The sequence below is a fragment of the Leptosomus discolor genome, chromosome 7 (assembly GCF_034619465.1).
Source record: "Leptosomus discolor isolate bLepDis1 chromosome 7, bLepDis1.hap2, whole genome shotgun sequence".
NCBI classification, from domain to species: Eukaryota; Metazoa; Chordata; class Aves; order Leptosomiformes; family Leptosomidae; genus Leptosomus; species Leptosomus discolor.
In genome coordinates, this window is record NC_141397.1 from 60,608,294 (window position 1) to 60,628,048 (window position 19,755).

The following is a 19,755-nucleotide window of genomic DNA, read 5'->3' on the forward strand; positions in this document are numbered from 1 at the left end:
CCTCCCACGGGCTACAGTTCTTCATGAACTGCTCCAGCGTGGGTCTCCTTCACGGGGTGCAGTCCTGCAGGAGCAGACCAATCCAGCGTGGGTCCCCTTCACGGGGTGCAGTCCTGCAGGAGCAGACCACTCCAGCGTGGGTCCCCCATGGGGATCACGAGCAGCAAACCTGCTCCAGCGTGGGCTTCTCTCTCTCCACAGGCCACAGGTCCTGCCAGGAGCCTGCTCCGGTGCAGGCTTCCCACGGGGTCACAGCCTCCTTCAGGATGCATGATACTGCGGCGTGGGGGCCCTCCACGGGGTGTAGGCAGTCATCTGCTCCACTGCCCGTGGGCTGCAGGGGGACAGCCTGCCTCACCGTGGTCTTCACCACGGGCCGCAGGGGAATCACTGCTCCGGCACCTGGAGCATCTCCTCCCCCTCCTTCTGCACTGACCCGGGTGTCTGCAGAAATGTTTCTCTCACATATTCTCACTCCTCTCTCTCGCTGCCATTACTGCTGCGCAACAAACATTTCCCTCACTTAAGCACATTATCCCTGAGGCGCTGCCACCATCGCTGATGGGCTCAGCCTCGGCCAGCGGCGGGTCTGTCTCAAAGCCGGCTGGCGTCGGCTGTATCGGACACAGGGGAAACTTTCAGCAGCTTCTCATGGAAGCCACCCCTGTAACCGCCCCTGCTACCAAAACCTCGCCACACAAACCCATTACACACGGTGCAAGATGCTATTGGGAACATCGAAAGAATGAATTGGTAAGACAGCGGTCAGTACCATGGAGGAAGATTATTCCAAATATTCCCAAAAAATCCGAAAGGCCCACTTAATTACACAGCAAAGCAGAATCTCTCGTCCTGAACTCGTATTAAAAAAAAAAAAAAAAAAAAGATCTTCACAATCATTGGGAAACTGCTGTCATGGAAAAGCTAACTACGGAAACACACAGGAAGGAAGGAAAAAAGCCAGTGGTTGCAGGTACTCTGTTATTTATTGTACAGTATTTCACTGAAAGTACAAAGGCATCATCAGTATTCACCAGAATTGTATTGTAACAGATACATTACACTGTGTGTTAAAATGGGCTACTTTAATGATGCAAGACAGAACACAAATTTAGAAGAAGAAAGCAAGGAGTTTAAAAAAATGTAAAAATACATTTTTAGTAACTGATCTGTACAAAGGAAAAAAAGAAACCAAACCACAGGATGGGGATTAGAGCCCCCAAAGTCATTTAAAACTGTATAAAAAGGCACTGTTATCTACCGTGTGATTAGGACCTTTGAGTTCTTTTTCCTTCATACTGATGACTGGGGGGGTGGGGGAAACACTGTTACTATAATGATCAAAGTCATACAAAAGTATTTACAGAGAAAGGCAGAAAAAATTCCCCTACTCTTGTTCCAAAAGAGAAACATTTGCCTGGTTGGAGAGTACAGCCTTCCTCCCTACCCTCTCGCCCAAACTGCGCCAAAGCAGTGACCTTGAACAGGGGAAAGCAAATAGTGACATGGTGGGAGAAGCTGCCAGAGTTCTAACAACAGGAAAGTGTCTCTCTCATTTCTGTCTTATTGCTTTAAACTCTCCTACAATCAGGGGAGCTAGAAAATAAAATAAAAACCCTAAAACCCACACGACAACCCCAAACCATCTGAGTCATCCTGACTGCAAGAAGGTGGGGTAGGTGGTCAGGACAAAATGGGGAGAACCAAGAGGTAGGGCTGGCTGGAGCTTTCTTTCTAGAGAAGGGGGGAACAGATGGGGAGAACAACGCTTCAAACTACCAGACATTTGTGCTGCTTTTCTACATCTTCCCCTGGGAGCCTGACAGCAGTGTGTGTCAGTAGAAGTAAACCCAGGGCACACAAACCCACCAGCCAAAGCATCCGACGGCAGCCGTGGGACATCCCCAGGATGCTTATACGTGAGCGCTCTTCGCGTGGGTAGGGGAGCTGGATCCCGAGGCGTAGTAGAAACGGTTCTCACCGAACGTCTGGGCGTCTCCCGAGCAGCAGACGATGACGCAGCCGCCGAAGAGGCAGAGGGCAGAGCCGATCCAGCCCGTGTACAGGGAGTAGCCGAAGCTCATAATGGTGGTCTCGCGGTGGGCGCAGACGGGAAACCAGATCGTCGCAACGACGCCGCACATGGCTGGGGAAAGATGGAAAGGAAAGGTAACTCCAGCGTGCAACCCCGCCACGGGGACACAAAGCCCGCCAAAGGGGAAGGCAGGCTCTGCAGGACAGGGGACAGAGAGGACGCCCATCCCTCCTCCTTTGCCGTCCCGTGGTGGGAGCCAGGAGCATCAGCACCAGGGCTTGGTCCAAGAGATCTCCAAGCAGGCAGAAGCGTGGGAGCCTTGTGGGGAGAGAGATCCAGAGAGAGCAGCCATCTCTCTCAGGCACCACCAAGAAGAAAAAACAACTGCTTCTTGACACAATCTGATATATTTATTGCAAGGGAAACAGATTTGTTCCCTAGAAATATCTTTAAAGGGGAAGAATGAAAGTCATCCCTGAAACTGATGTCCTGGAGAGCTGCAGGATTAGGAATAGATTAGATATGAAACAAGACCATGAAAGCCTTATGCATCGGTGAGACAGTAAAATCCGTGTCCCAGAGTCAACAGGTTTAAATTGCTATTTCTGCATGAACTCAGGTGCTACGTCCTCAGCCCACGTCAATCAGGATCGTTGCGGTTGCTCTACTGAATGGTCACATAAACATTAATGAAATATCCCAGCACTTTGCAAGACATAGCGGGGTTTATAAAATACAAGCAGAAAATGGGCAGGGACAAAACAGTGCAGCATTGTTGGAGGTTTGTTAGGAGAGGGAAATGTTGCACAACTTTGGAAAGCAGATTCCACTTCCCCGTGGAAAATTTCTCTGTATCAAGTGAGGTGGACAAACCGAGCAAAGCTCTCCAGAAGCCTATTAAATTGAATAGAAACGGGACCTGAAAGGTCTGCAGAAGGGAAAACAGTATTCCACCTGGAGTCTACAGCAGGTCAAAAAAGAACTGCCCACTTCAAACTTCGCTTGAAATTCCATAGGGGTTTTTTTTTTGCCACTAAAAGCAGGAAGGCTGCCGCAGTGGTGCTTTGAGGACAGCTGGGCAGGTGAAGGAGATACCCTCAGGACCGTAAGGCGAGTTCAAATTCAGGACTTTGCGGGCAGCCAGGCCGGGGACCGCAGTGTTTCAGTGTGCAGGACCCACACATGGCTTGCCCCAAGCAGGGAGAAAACCTGTGCCCTGCATTCTCCGTGTGCTACTCAAGGCCACGCTCGCTACCCTCACCAAGGGTCCTACCTCCGTCCTGCAAAGTCCCCACATGCACCCAGGGCAACAGGAGTTGATGGTGTTAATCACCTCGCAGGAGCAGATCCTAAAACAATACTCCTTTATGGCCTGTACATCTGAGAAGAATTAATCTGTCAATATTTACTTGCCTCCGGGACAAGCTGTGCAGGACTCCATCCTTGTGGCTATCAGAGAATCAGAGCAAAACAATAACAGGACCGTGGCAGCGTTACAGATTTCCACCGACCGCGTTAAAAGGTATCTGGAGGCAGTGTCAAAAAGTTAAAGTTGCAAGAAGGAATGAAAAAAAAGAGGGTGAGATTAAAAATAAAATTGTTTAGTTAAAGCAGAGAACAAACCATAGCTCCTGGCCGGTACAGCAGAAAACCCATCCCCAATAGCTGCAGTTATTGTGAGAGAAAATATTTTCTTATGGAAAAGAGCAGAACATTTGAAGGATGCTAATAAAGCCAGTAATAATTTTGGGCCTCCTCAAAGCAAGGACCCTGTGGCTTTGGAAGGAATTTTTGGAGGAGGCAGGGAGGAGAGAACAGCGTTTCTCCTGCGTGTGGATCAGTCCTGCAACAGCTCGTGAGCCTCTAATGCTTTAAAACAAAAATGTATCAGTTGGGAATCCGCAAAGCATTCTAATGGGCTCCAGAAAACAAGATGCTTTGTTGTCCGAAAAGACACAATCATCTTTTCTTTTTCTGTCAGCAGTAAATACATACATATATATATTTATGTCCATAGACTATAAGAGCCTTATCTATCCAGACCCTCCCCCGCAACTGAAGAAAACACTTGCACTGGGGTGAGAAGAGCTCTCAAGGATGCTAACACAATGGCATCTCTTGTGCATGTGGCTCAACTACATGTGAAACCACCTTATTTTAATACTGACAATACCAGAAAGCTGTGAAACACAAGCCAAGGACTTTGCATGGGTTAGTTTGACCTCTCTGTCTTCGGAGGCTACCAGCTGCCGTCAGTCACCAGTGACCCCGTTGCTCAGCAAGAGGAACGCCCTGAAACAGGACTGGGTTTCATCGCCCTGCATAGATTAGGTTGGGTTGTAAATCCTCTGAGAAGATGTGAAAAGGACTGCAATCGCAGTATTTCTTGGTGAACTCAAATTTTGGTCTAGCTGTGTCACAGAGAAAGACTGGAAAATAGTTGATTTGCCAAGAAACCCAAAGGGATTGGAAAAGGCCTTTTAGGGCAAGTTTCAAGTACTAAAATAGCTGTCTACAAGGAAGAACTCGTTGAATAGAAATTATTACCCCTTCTCTTTCTTGTTGATGCTGAGAGACTTTTTGCCTCTCCCTAAATATGAATATCTTCAGACAGTAGAGCTGCTGTAGCCAGTACAGCCTAGCAGAAAAATCAAAGACAGACTGCAAACCCAAGGAATATTTTCTATGAGACCAACTATGCTAGCAGGGAAAACAGCATGTTTTGGGGCACAGACATACGGGAAAGCTTGCCTGCTTGTTGCAGCTCGAGTAGGCAGTCCTGCAAAAGTCATCTCAGTCATCCTCAGTACGATCGTCCTCGCCCCGTCAGATCACCATGAACCCACAGGGACACATCCCAGGCTCCCAGCGTTTCCAAGTCCTTTTTGATTATGGACTCGCAGTGGCTCAATCCATTGAGCTGAAACTCTGAATACCCTACTTTGCAGGCGTAATGTAATCAGATGGAAGTACACACAGACAAGAAGCACAGAAGATGCTTGGGGAGGTGGGGGAGATCAAGCAGGATTACTCTGACTCAAGGGACAGTGAGTCCCTGCCAAATTCCTGAACAGTAAGTTAAAAGCTTTCTGTAGGAGAAAGAATACTTTTCTTTCACAGCTAAATTTAATTACTCTGAGCTGCTGGCTCAAAGGCACACAGATTTCTCTTTCAAAGCATTTGGTTGAAATAATAGATATCCATGATTATATTTTTCTGTGTTTGAGGCAACCTTTTTTTCTATGGTTTTACAAGTAAATCTCATGCACTGTCCAGAAAAACTTATTAATGTCCTCTATTTAGTATACAATAGCTAATATGGCCATTTCACAGTGGTAATTCCCAATAACTAACATATTTTTCATCTGTGTTTTCCAGTGTCTCGAGTCCCTCACCTCCATTAGGAAACTGCCCGCTTGGTTACCAGCACGGGGTCCCCTGAATTAGTATCAACAACACAGGATGGGCCAGGGTTTTTCCATCAACACTAGCGTATGAAATGTTTTCATACCGGCTCAGAGCAAACCTCTGCTGACGGTTGTTTTCGGCAATAAATCAATTCTCTCGGACAGATAGGATCAAGCAAAGACATAAATACATCAGCAGGCAGGATAGGAGGGCGTGCACACAGGTTGCACTCCGCAGCCTGCTATTATCAGTGGACACAAAAATCAATGGAATATCTGAGCCTACTGTTTTCCTGGCAAGTTTTCAACTCTTTCTTTTTCTTTTTTTTTTTTTGGCTCCATGCTGTGTTTCAGCCCCTCTTTTCCTTTTTAATAAATTTCAGTGACAACCTCCCATCCCTTCCCCAAGAAACAAGTGAAGTTTGTCGTGGGGCCGGCTCCCCTGTTCACATCTCCACACTCTATTTCTGCTCTGTGAGTGTTTGAGGGTTTGTTTTCTTTTAACCAGAGCTCTGGGAGTTGGTCTCCACTTAGAGGAAAAGGCTGGAGCCTGTATGGTTGGGGAAAACCACAAAGGAGACTTCAGTGGCTAGAGGGTAAATAAGAATGGTCCAGGGCATATTACTTCTAGAATATGATGAATTTTAAGTCAGTATTAGGACTTTTGAGGCCTGATTCGTGCTTACTAAATGCTCTGGAATGGTAACACCTCATTTTACAAATCATTAATCAGCTTAAATAATGTCAAAGTCCCAAGTTCTGTACATTATTCTTCTTCCAAAGAGACTGCCTTGCTGATCAGCCTGGAAAAAATAGGGTTTTTTAAAAATAAATGTGCGTTGGTTTGTTATTTGTTTTTTAAAAAAAAAAAAACACAAAAAACAAACAAACAAAAAAACCCAAAAAAAACAAACCAAAAAGCCCCCAAACTTAAGATTAGAAGGAGCTTATTTATTCTTCATTTGTGATGTGACAAAAAGAGCATTATTGTGACTAAAACATTATTGTAATTGTGACCAAAACATTGTGACCAGGCTGCTGTTCCCAGCCCAGATCATTCAGGACATCACCGACGTAAGCAAACCACTTCACCTGCAGATATTTCAAAACTCACAGGGGTAAAAATTGGTAAGAAGTCCAAACCTGACCCAAAGAGCACCTTTTACAGAGCCGATGTCTCTGTAAACACACATTTCCTTTCCTCACAGGGTCTACTTAGTGGGACAAACATGTTCTGAGGCAGAAAGGAGCCTGGCTTTTGGAGCACCACAACTCCTCTCCTCCATCCTCCTACATCTATTCTCCTTCACGGTGTCACACCACTCCCAGAATGGGAAAGGGGCACACTAGACCCCAAACTCGGGTGCAACACTGCAAGATACGGGTTTTCATTTATTCTAATCCAACGTTACCCAATACTGTGACTGCAAAATCTTTGCCATATGTGTCCTGGTCCTATAGTCCTGTCATCCTGTCGCCCTTCAGGATTTAGGGGCGATTCTCTTGCCTTCACGTCTGCAGCCACGCAAACGGGGCTGATCTACAGCATGGTTCTCCTTGACTGGAACAGAAAATTCATGTCTGCAGCTCTGCTGTGCCTCCCCCATCCCAGGCAGGGGAAATCCAGCAGAGCAGACTCCTCCAACACTAAAATTTCATTCACAGGAAAAAAAAAAACCAACACTTTTTTTCTTTCACTTTGCCAAGCTCAAATACATGACTCAAGGTTTCAGGACAGGGATGAAGGCCACATTCCAACAGCTCTCTAAAGTGGCTGTCCATGATTGGGATGTCTTAAGCAGGCCCTATAAAGCTGATTTTAGACTTCCAGCTGTGGCAATGTGCCCTTAAACCCCACAGGCATCGGAAGGGCCCCTTGGTCTCTATCCCTTAGATTTTGGACATACCGATTTGTACTGTCTGCTTCTCACCAAGGCACCGGAGGAGGGACTGCTTGCAAGGAAGGAGTGTCCAGAGGACAGGCCCTCCGAGCATGCAGCTCTATCCAGTGCCCACTTGAAAAAAAAAAATAAGGAGAAGAAGAAGAAGAAAGAAGACGGGCATGATGTCAGCGCTGGCTGCCAGCGAGCAGCAGCGCCACACAAAGAGGCCACTTTCCGTCACCCCTCCTCCTCTGCCACACAGACGGGTAAAAACAAGGCACCGCAGCCTGTTGCTGAGATGACGAGGCTTCAAGAACATGCAGGTGTTGCACTGGGGACAATGAGCTCCACAGTCTGGGCTGCTCAAAACAATCATCTCCTCCACAGGCACTGAGGACGGGAAGAAATTCCCAGGGGAACTTGGAGGCCAAGGGGAAGGCTGGCCAGAGGGGGTTGGGAGGCACAGGGGACATGCCAGCCCTCTTCCCAGGTCCACGCCACCTCCTTGCTCCCTCCCCTGCTGTCCCCGCAGGACCAGCACCCCCTCAGCCGTGGGCTTCCCTTCCCAAACATCTCAGCTTACTTTGACCCAGCTGCATGCCCAGGGAAAATTTGGAAGCTATCCATTCCCTGTAAAGCAGCTTGGAAGTTTAGACCCTTCTCCAAAAATAGCATCACTTCCACAGCGAACCAGCAAAACCGGTGTCCGCAGGCAGCTGCCTGTGTGCGACAGCTATCGCCCTCCCGCAGGCACAGGTGGTGACTGTGACCGAGGACTCCACCAGACAATGCTCAGGAGGGTTTCGCAGCCCTCTCCTCTTCGCCCTGCTTCGCTCCCTGCCTTCTGTCTTTGTCCTTCCACCCCCATTCGTGCCTTTTGTTCGCCCCACAGACTGCAGCGATGCTGGAAAACTTCAGGGTCAGCCCAGCCTGGACAACCGTGCTTTCAGGTGAACGTGCTCAACCAACTTGCACCATGCCATCCTGAATCGGAGAGAGACCTCTGGCTCTCCACACCTGATGGGCAACTTACCCAGGAGGATGATGAGGATCCCTCCCAGCTGGGAGCGCCGGTACTTGGCAGCTCCAGGCTCATGGCCCATCCGAATGCAGGGCAAGACCGTGATCAGCAAGAAGATAGCGGGAAGACCCAGGACGGAGGCAGCGATCATCAGTGCTCGACATGCTTGGACATACCCTGTTGGCAAGGCAAGGAAAGAGGATTTTCATTATTTGGCACAAGAGAAGGAGACCTTTGGACAAAGGCTCCTGTTTGATTAGTTCCCAAGACTTGCATGGAGAAGGGGAGGCAGGCTCGATCCTTTGTGTAAACATTAAATCTTCACCAGGCATAAGACAACGAGACTTCAGTACGGTGGGTAGTGCATGAACACAGGATGTGTGGGCTCAAAATTTCCCAATGAACCAAGAGCACTGCCTGGAAAACATGAGCTCTTCCCAGCAAGACACTGAGAAACCATGGAGCTGGAAAATACGGGAGGGGAAAGTAGGAGAAACAGCTAGGAAGGAGTTTTCCTGAATCTATTCATAGAGAGATCTTTGATTAAGTAACAAGGATTTAAAGCCTTAAAGAGCAGCTTGCTGTGAGCAGAGGGGGTCCACAGTCATCCAGAGGAAGGCTGAATAGTTCGAGACCCATTACTGAAGCATGCAGGCCCGTGAGGTACTACCACCAGCTGCCCTGAGGAGCTGAGGGCTGTTGAGCTGGGAGGAGAAGGGATGCTCGGCAAGCCCAGCCACATCCCAATGCTGCACCTCAGGAGTCCAGCCTGGCAGCAGGATTTCAGAGGAGACCTGTGGCTCAAGCTGACTGCTGCCACAGCTCTTCCTTAGGGAGAAGAAATGCCTGCACTTTGAGCTGCTTGAGTTGCCATAACCAAGGGCCACGTTATTCCTCTGGGTCCCTACGGACACCATGGGATTCCCTGGCATTTCATCAGTTACCACCCCTGTCCTGCCTGCCTTTGTGCAGCAGCAGCAGCCTGACACAAGGCAGCGAGGAACAACAGGGGATGGGGGCTGTGGGCATGCCGGGCAGGGCTGTGACATTTTTACCACTCTGTGAGGATCTGTGTACAATAATGTATTAAAAATTCATGTATTTTATATATAATGTATATATAATTTAATTTTAATATACTTTATATAGAATTTATAGCGCCTATATAAAACTTCTATATAAATAAATAAACCCGGGTCACTTCTTGCATGTAAAAGAAGAAGAACAAGTGTTAGATTTGCTCCAGTGCCCAATGAGCCTCCACAGGCTCTCGGGACACTCTCAGCAGAGTGAGCATGCCGGCTTTCTCCCTCTCCTCATGTTAACAAAATGAAGCTGCCATGTGCAGACACAGAGGTGAGTGATGCCTCAAACAATACCAGCAAACATCCCTCAAGCAAGTCCAGCTGACATACAGGTAAGAAACCAGGAATAAGGATTTTACCGTTCTTGGAAATGTAGTCTCTGGGCATATTGAATATACGCCTGATTTTTTCCAAGAGGAAACTTAACAAAAAAAGTTACCTGAGGAGTTCAGGGCAGAAAATGAGACCCTAAACAAAGGAGATGGCAGTGCCCAGTGTCATTTCTGTGCAGTCAATCCTGATTAAATGAGAATAAAACCACATTCGTTTTAAAGACTTGTCTCAGGCAATGAAAGACTCTCAATACATTTCAGTTATTGGGCACACCAGGACAAATTTCCCTCTCGTGGAAAGCTGTGAATATCAAACAGCTTACAAGCAGCAGCATCTTGTTTTGTGATTTGTTTCTGCTGGAGAGAAGCATTGCTCTCTGCTGCTGAAAGACCTATTTATTAAATTTCATTCAAGAACATTTCTTTGGGGCAAGCCTTTTCTCTGTCTTCTGTGCCAGATCACATTGAATGATCCTGGCAACAAGGAAGGTAAACCTACTAAAAGAAAAGTATATGTACACAGAGGAAGGGACAATAGGAGCTAGTCTGAGAGATTCAACGCTGCTAAGCACTGTGTGATGCAGACTAGACTCTGTAACAGAGAGAAATTTGGAAATAATCTGTTACTTCCACAACAGTTTAAAGAAATAAATAAGGAAACATGAAAGAAAACTACAAGGAATGGTTATTTCTACCCTGTCAGCTTTGGAAGAGGCATCTCTGACATGCTAGAGGAGGCACAATCCAAAACACAGCGTAATGAAGAAGTGCGACAGAGTTAACAGTGATTGAAACAGGCAAGATCATTAACTAAACTTACATGGACAAGACCACACAAGACTTTGGCAGGTTTAATTAGCTCAAAAGATATATTAATACTGATTAAACACCTTGCTTAATTTTGGCTTTGCAGTGAAATAGATGAAAATTTCTATATAATTAGAAAATATCAAGACAAGTTAAATGTAGTTACATGTTTGCCATGTAAAAGTTCTGTCTTGCCTTAGAACGGGTGAGACCATCAAGACTAATGACAATCTTCCAAAAGATTAAAAGCCACAGCAGCTTTAATAATAGATGCTGGAACATTCATTATACTCCAAATCATTGTAAGGAATAGAACCTTAACATTTGTAACAGTTCATCATCATCTCAAAGCAAAACTTGAAGTACTCTGTTATACCTCAATATACTAGACATGTTTTGCAATGCAATCTGGATGCAAGATGTGAAAGGAACAGCAAGAGTTTACTAAGAGCAACGATTAGACATTAATTGGACTTTAATAGCCACAGAGAACACATGACACTTGAATACGACTAAAACCAGGTATCGTTTAATGAGAATCATGTTAAGAGCTACCAGTCACATTCTTTAGCATATTTAATGGACCATCTCCTGCGCTGATGAAGTTGAAGGAGCTTCAGCATCAGTTCCTCCGGCAGCAGGACCTGTGCTGCTCAGAGCAAGGCTTGGTTCCTCACCTCCGGGTGGGAAGGGGGAGGACGGGGCGCACGTACCTGGCAGTATGAGGATGTCCACGAGGGGCTTGCAGTGATAGAGACCCGTCGCCATGACACAGTCTGCCCACAGCCCCTTGGATCCCAGCTCATCCATTTTCCTGCAGGTGGTGATGGTGTAGCCGCAAGTCACCACCCAGTCATTGGTGGCCGTTGCCACAACCACCCCGATCCACCCTATAAAACTGCAGACAAATCCGGCCAGGTGCAGGCAGGTGGCCACCATATCGATCCCTCGGTGGGGCGAGCTGGACAGGAGGGCACCCGCAGGGGTTCAGCGAAGCCGGCCGGCGAGCTCCCTGCTCCGGATCCCGGCTGCTGGGACCTACTGCGGGCTGTGAGTAGGAGGGACGAGGCTTTGGTAGGACGAGGTCCCTGCTCAGGCACTGCTGCAGGCACTCAGCTGCCTCTGCCCAGCTCCCTCCCTGGGAGGGGTTAGAGCTGCCTCCAGCCCCACAACGCATGGGAGGAGCGAGCGGGGAGCCCCAACTTCTGCCAGTTCATCGAGAGAGTTGGAGGGGAAGGACGGTGTGGAGAGGAGGAGACGCAGAATTACACCCACCCGAGCTTGAAAAACAAACCAGGCTGCTTTATTCAAATGCAAACAGCCTGGCTATTCAAAATTTAGCATCAAGGGAGAAAAATTAAGGCAGTGTTTTCAAGCTGAAGACAAATGATCACACCGGTAGCTCTTCATGGAAAGACAGGGCAAGAAACGGGGCAGACAGGGTTACTCAAGAAGTGGAATCGATCATCTCATCAAAGCCATCAGCACGGCTGCAGTAAAAGGACAAAAATCCATCTTGGGTCTTTCCTGATGTTTTCAGTAACTGCAAAAACATAGAGAGACCCATCGCTGTGTTCTCCGACTGTGCCAGGGTTTGCAGAAGTATTAACTGACACTCACGGAGTCTTCAATGTGTGTTTAACAGCACCTTATTTCCACTTTTGAATGCTGCAATTAAAATGAGCAGCTTTCTGCCCAGACTCATCACGGGTGTAAATTTTAATGTACTTGACAGAACAAGGAACAGCCCACTTCAAGACGTGAAAAGAAGAGAAATTCCACAGCCCGTTCTGCATCAGGAGGAATAGGCAGGCAGGATATTTCCCTCACTTCACTTTGGGTTTTCACCAACACCTCCCGAATGAAATGTCATCGTTGTGCGTCCTTGAGCGCTTGTGCTTTTGCAAAGGGAAGGGTTGGATCTGCGCTGATAAGGCATGGCTGGAGGGACCACTAGTGGGGAGCTGTCCGCATTGCATGGGGAAGCAGAAACTGGGCAAGAAAAACGACAGAACAACGAATTTGATTCATTCCCAGAGCTGTTAGTGAGAAAGAAATACTGGAAGCAACACGCCAGGATGAAGGTGAATGATTGAACTACATCCTGCTCTTCTTCCAACAGTACCTTTTCCCATTCTTCAGCAAATAAAGTGAAAAATATGAACTGGACCATCCTCAGCTTCATTTGTCACATGTTCCTTCGATTCAAAATTCAAGGACACAAGGCCAGAGTTTTGTTTTGTCAAAGCTTCATCTGAACACTGGAGTTACTACATAGATAGTTGGAAATTATCTTGAAGAGGAGCTTTTATAATAAATAGAAATTTAATAGTTGTTTTCACATTTGTTTTATATCGCTGGTTACTCCTTGAGTTTTTCCCTATACCCGGTTTACGGTATTTTTGTGAAGCCGTGCTGCCATCAGCTTTCACGATGCGATTCCACCTTTCTACATAGCTTATTCTCCTACTGCACCCGCTTCAGGTGCAGCAGGCTGTTCCTTGTACCCAACCGCCATCTTCATGTTGTCTAGGGATCAGTTCTAGGCGGATTTAATCTTTCCCCAAATACTACTGCTTATTTATTCTTCAGGAGATAAACTTGCCGTCTCTCTCGAGAAACTAGAGTTGTTCCACTTCTTGCACCACGCAATTGCATCAGGCAGATCCTCCTGAATTTGGAAGGAGATGAGCTGACAAACGGACACGTTCCTGCCTCTCCCCTTCGCCGACTCAGTTGGCATTTTTTCAGTCTAGCATTTCCTCCATCTAACTTTAAATCATCCTGTAAATTAAACATCTGATCTGCTTATATCAAGCACAAATGCACACAGCTCAATCCTGCTTTTTTGACTGATACCAGGCATAAGGATACTTAACCACTTTGGGATGACTGATCCCAGCCTCTGTCATCTAATGGTACCATCACCACACAGTCCTTTGGAGGTTAAAACCCACGCGTGTTCTCCAAACCACGCCAAAACTCCCAAGTATTTAATTTTTTCTTCAAAATACCAGAAAATTTTGCAACATCTTGATATCCCTTTTCATCCCAAGGCTGAGATTAGAAGCATTCTACACGGTGATAGCGCAGGCCCGTCCTAATGCACAAAAAAAGATGTTTTTAAATGCTGCGAGATACGAATTCGCAGGCTGCGGACACACCCTCCTGCAAGTCAGTCTCCCGCCGTTACAGCTCCCTAAACCACAAAACCTTCTTGCACTGCCACGTCTTCCTTCATAAATGCATTTGTCAGAGCGTGCAGCAGCTCAACAGGCAAGAAGGGAATTCTGCACTTCAGTAGCCAGTCCTATTTATTCGACGGTGCTCGACCTGGTGCCCACGGGGCACAGTGTGAATTATTTCATGAATGTCGAGAGAGACAGGAAGCATTTACTGTTTTGTCAGTGTTAGAAATAGCACCACGGATACTTAAGTGAATATAAGTCAGTACAGGACAAGTGAACAATGAGTCACAAGATCAATAAAATAAGAAACCAAGGACGGCTTACCGGTGATACGCCAAGTGAACTGACACACTTAGGGCAATATTCTTAAAAGCTGCTGGTTTTAAAGCAAGTGCTACACACGCATTTATTTCAGCAGCAGTGTGAACACCTTAAAAATCAATCCTTTATCACCCCAGCAGTTTTTCCTTGATCAGCATTGTTTTCTCAGACAAATGACATGTGTTGCAACCAGTGGTACTTGCACAAGCTATCAACACCCCGTGACTTTTTTCTCATACAAATGTCTCACCACGAACTTTTTCTTTGCAGGGTTTTCAGCGCGACAGCTTCTTCCTCGCTTGCGAATACAGCAGTATAAAAATACAACAAGGGATGCAGGAACAAACAGGGTTAATGCTTTAAGTGGTACAGCTGGTTGTCCATTTTCTGCCATATTAAAGGCTAAGCTCATCAAAACATTACCAATTTCATCTTCAACTGGTTAATACCGCTCGTTTCCCTCTTCAGCTGGAAAATACAGGCAAGTACCTGGTAGAACTAAAGGTTTGCAACAATCTGAAACACCATCAGGGTTTCCTACGTGCAAGGACAGTACCTTAAAACAAGGACAAAGCGTTTTCGCTCTGGTCTGAGGGGAAGGAAGAATATCTCAAGCGTGCGTATGTGACCACGCTTATCTGTCAAAAAGACCCAAAATCTTACAAAGCCAAGTGTTCTGACATTACAGTTCTTTATTTGTTTTTGAATCCACAATCTATACAGGTATTTTACAAGGCATGAAAATGGATAACAGCACAAAATACAATTGAGGTATAAGCTAAGAGCACAGTATGTCATGTTTCAATAAATACAATTCAAAATTTGTAAACTAAGTGACCAGATAGATGCATCTTGTTTACTAAAACCATATAAAATATCTGTTAAATCTCACGTGAGGTAGAGGACAGTTTTGTGTGTCATGTAACGCAACCACAGCAACTCTGACGGTAAGACTGTACATCATTGGCAAAGTATTAAAAACTGCTGAATGCACTGATCGTTTTTCACAGGCTTTTTACTACGGTTTCAGAATCGTCATTCAACCTGTTGCCTTGAGCTAACAAAGACGCTTGTTTTGCAGCTACTTTCTGTAATTTGAGATAATTATACTGGCATGTCAACATCAATAAATACTTCTGAGAGTGAGTATGAAAACACAAAAACAGATTTTGTCAATCACAGAAAGCAACATAATGGCAACAAAATATTTTAGACCAACTTTTTATTATTTCCTAGAATTAGTTTAAATACAGTACAGCTGTGCTTTCCTTTAAGTGAGGTATCTATATTCGAAGAAAAAAAAAATTCAATTGTTATTCTTACATTTAATCGATTTTCAAATAGCAAAGTTTTATACCATTTGTTTGCTGTGCTTGATGAAGTGCTCAAAACTCATTTTTCAAGCATTTTCCAACTGAACCACTAACCCTGGAAAAAAAAAACAATCTTCAAAGTAATGGAGACACACTACAAAATTGTCGTGCAATCTGGAAGCAGTAACTGCTTTCACAAAAGCTAAAAAATTAATGTCTTCTTGAAATAGAAATACGCAACAAACAGAAAATTCTACAAGCTTTCTGTAATGAAAACTGATGAATACTCACACTACAAACGTAATGAGCAAAAAGGAAATTGAAATTTGCAGCTTACTGCTGCTTACTATTGACAGCTGAACTAAAACGACTGAAATATTGCAAGCACAGACTAACAGGTAGGTGTAATTACGTCTTTTGTCGAATTCACCACGTTATAGAAAACACTGTTGTGTGGATTAATTACACGAATTAAGTGCAGAAAAAATACAAGGTTGTTTTCTTTACCGACAATCAAAATATATACTCTACAAACAAGTGAATTCTAGGAAGCTGACCGTGACAGCACTTCAAGGCCAACTTCACGACTAATGCTAGGGAAGTTCTCCAAAAATTTCATAACACATTCTAGCTATCCCCTCCCCCAATATAAAACAAGAATGTATGAATAAAACATCGTGACTTCTAAAATATGGGCCAAGACTTATTTTTTCAGGCCACCAGTAGCTTTATGCTCCCACTCAACTTTTCCTACTTCACTAATTGCATTATGCCTTTGCTATATACAAATGATTTTACACCTAAGCTATCAATATATTAAATATAGAATAAAATTAGTTTAAGAATGTGAAACGTAACTACATTTATCTAAATACTCAAACTAAACGATATGCTTTACAAAAACAAAAACACAGACTTAGTTAATTTTGGAGATTTAGATAAAAATCTCTTTCGTCTAGGGATACATGGCTACACTGCGAACGAGGGTGCTTTCAGACTGCCAAAATTACAAGAGTTCCACTCTCCAAGCTCTTACATTTTGTTGCTGGTTAGAGTACACAAAGCATGAGAAAGTTCTCTTTTAGAAAAGCATAGGTGCAAACTAGATATTCACCTTGAAACCTACCTACTTTGTTCCAAAAGGTGCGCTAGGCAGCTTTGATCTTGGTCTAGGCGTTTAATAATGCAACTTTCAAAATTATGGACAATTCTAGGATTTTGTCCTAAAGGCTTCATGTCACAACTATCTGGGAAAATGACTTCCTGCCTGAAAGATCAGCAAGCAATAAGTGAAGGCAAAACAAATAATACTACATGAAATGAGCATGCTCTGACTAAAAGTGAGGACCTAATGACAGAATTCGTTTCTACCATTAAGTGTGCACTGAAGTGAGGGCCCGTAAGTGTGCATTCCAAGTCCTGTGTCAGGCTGTAAAATAAACCATTCAATATAGCTAGCATAAGGTAGTGAAAAAAGGTCAACATATATTTGTTCTAGAACTTGTACAGTATTATTTACAATTTACTAAAAAACTATCTTTCAAAGACTGTGAACACACAAAATCTATGGCACATTTATGTATACATTATTACTTAAAATCAGTATAAAATTAAGTCTACACATATGAAAATTATTTGTTATGTAAAGAGCCTGAAAGTAATATTTAAGAATTTTAAGAGGATTACAATAATTTAAAATGCATTCTAACTTCAGATTAACTAAATGGCGTATTTACAAAGCTACTTTTAAAGTCCTTTCAATAAACGTTCCATTCGCTTTTCCAGCCAGGTGTTTTAAAGCAAGTCGGAGGCCTTATCTGCAGCTGGAATTGCTAAAACTTCATACAGCTGCTTGAGTCCTTGCAAGGCCAGTACTAACTGTGGCCACCAGCACTTTCATATGCGCCTAAAATACAGCGCAAGCCAGGAAAACAGCTGGTGGAGAGGTGGCCGAGGCACAGGGACCGGGCTACCAGCCCTCCGCTGCAACGGCCACGGCTGAGGACCAACCGGTGGCAAAAGGGGGAATTTGAGCAGAAGTCACGTAACGTGGACAAGACCCGGATGGAAACGGACTGTACAGCATTCTGCTATAATAATCATCCCAGCAGGATTCCATACATTCAGCGGCCAAGCTATACATACTGTGGTAAGGTACTTCCTGCAGCTGTATGAAACGAGCCCGTACGGCCTTACCTACACCGACAACTGAACAAGCCTGGTTCAAAACACTGACCCCGAAAAGCAACTACACACGGTATCTTCTGATCCTTTAATAACACCCGGATGAAACTTCTCCGTTTCCCAGGACGGCGTTTTCTCACTCGCCCATCTAGCTAACCCAACGTAGGTTCTGTCAATCAAGCTGGACTACTTCAAGCTCCACTCCCTAATAATCACACTTTTATCAACATTCTTGCCTACTCTGGTGGTTGTTACAATAAAACATTCATTGTGCTTTTAAAGCAAGTGGGGCACACACAACCAGAATCATTTATAGGCAGCGCCTTTCCTTGCATGCTGCAAAGACAGGCTTTTTCCTTTTCAGTTTTTTTTTAAAGCAAAAATTTGGAGATGGAGTTCAAGAAGGGAAAAACGTCATCTGGATCTTCTTTTCTGACCAACACTGACAAAGAAAATGGTTGGATTTTTTTTTTCATCTAACCTGCTTTACTTGTCAGTGTAAATATGACACAGAGTTCATAAACAAAATTGTACACGGCTATAAAACAATCATCTTATGACTCCATGGCATTTAATTTACCGCCTCATTTCTCATTCAGTTTAAAGACATGTGCAATTTTATCTTTCTCTGTGATACTCAGTCCTGTTATAGCACTAAAAGAGAAACAAAAAACAACTCAAAAGTTTTCAGTTTTACTAGTTCAGGGGGGAAAAAAAAAAATAAAATCAATGTAGGCTTTTACTAGTGGTTTCATCCAAAATTAACTGAATTATGAAGAGCACAATAAACCTAAGTACCTCAAAAACAGAAGCTAAAGCACAGGTTAAAATCATGTAGTGAAATACCAGAACTACCCAAGTATTCCTAGTCACTGACATAATCGGCTAACATCTGTCAGCCGCGTCAAACTTTTTGGAGAGAAGTGCAAAGAAGTATTTCTTCATCCAACTTTGTAGTCATGCGTTTAATCCACTAGGAACCAGACTTCTGAAGTACTCAAACATTATATATACATAAAACAGTAATTCTGTACAATTACACATTTTCAAATGTTATAGCTTAACGAACATGCTGTATTTCTTAATTCATGGTAACGTGACCATGCCGTTCAAATACAGAGACTATCAAAATGATTTTCAAAGTGCCATGTCTCGGAATTTTATTTTTTAAGCTATTATCGCAATGTCAGTTAAGGCCTGTTCTATGTCATGAAAGAAAAATCCACAAGTTGGCAAGAAGGTCAAAGCGTGGAGGCTTAGGGTACTAAAGAAACTATTACATATTTTTAAATAAATATTATTTTTCTTGAAAGCATTAGTATCTGAAAACCAGTTAAGCCAAGCTTCCTCAGTTTCTAGAAGGAAAAGCCCCACCTTTGAGCCTTTTATTACTATTTCTTTCATACCTATACTTTATAGAAGAAAACAAAAGAAAGTATGTGAATTTTCAATTTCCAAAGATTCCACTGTAATTGTAATTTTTTTTGATTTACAAAAAACCCCTAATGTTTTCTTCTTCCAGCACAAGCAAGCAAATGCTGGCTCTAAAACTCTTTAGATTGATAATGAGCTGTTAAATAGAAAATAATGAAAAGGTCAGCTTGACTTCACAAAATGAAATTATGGGAAGAATGCTGGTAAATCACTTATGATGATCAACCATCTATCATTATGGCAATCTTGAGTATTACCTTACAGAGGAAAAGCTGCTTTTACTTTCCCCAGTTCGAGAACACATAATTCTCACTGAAACCCAAACTATTTTCGACACTGAAGAATACAGAATGTTTTTAATGTACTTTTGTAACTGGATGTGCAATTGAGAGCAAAATAAAGGTCACCACATACATTTTAACAGACAATGTTAAAAGGTATAGAGTCTTCAAGACTGCATTAGAAATAGACAGAAACTGGTCACTCTAAATCAAGAGTTTCATATTTTTTCCATTGTTTGAGAAAAACACCAGTACAAATAAATGCAGATTTTCATTGGTTAGGAAAATCTAAAAATGTATACCTATCTATTTATTTATATATATGTATAATCTTCATCTGGACTTGTCTGAGAAATAGAAATCTGTAAAGAATACTTTTTCTCATCACACAGAAACTGCTCACAATTCATTAAAAACCAAAACACCCTGTTTGAAGGACACAGTCATGCTTCCTCTTCCAATTT

The 19,755-nt window shown here is 43.9% G+C and overlaps 1 protein-coding gene across 1 annotated transcript; it reads right to left on the bottom strand.

Annotated features, from left to right (window-relative positions):
• Window positions 1-1,913: 1,913 nt before the first annotated feature.
• CLDN11 (claudin 11) lies at window positions 1,914-11,509 on the bottom strand. The gene is made up of 3 exons (XM_009955813.2): window positions 11,284-11,509; window positions 8,359-8,523; window positions 1,914-2,146 (listed from the first exon to the last, which is right to left on the bottom strand). Exons 1-3 carry the CDS (start codon window positions 11,507-11,509, stop codon window positions 1,914-1,916), a joined length of 624 nt encoding a protein of 207 aa, XP_009954115.1.
• Between the last annotated feature and the right edge of the window lie 8,246 nt (window positions 11,510-19,755).

Bases quoted from the DNA above. Each gene is read 5' to 3' on its own strand.
- CLDN11 (XM_009955813.2), bottom strand. From the start codon at position 11,509: ATGGTGGCCACCTGCCTGCACCTGGCCGGATTTGTCTGCAGTTTTATA. The intron at 8,524-11,283 runs GTACGTGCGCCC...CCTTGCCAACAG, and splicing joins GGACATCCTCATACTGCCAG to GGTATGTCCAAGCATGTCGA. The intron at 2,147-8,358 runs GTAAGTTGCCCA...ATCTTTCCCCAG, and splicing joins GATCCTCATCATCCTCCTGG to CCATGTGCGGCGTCGTTGCG.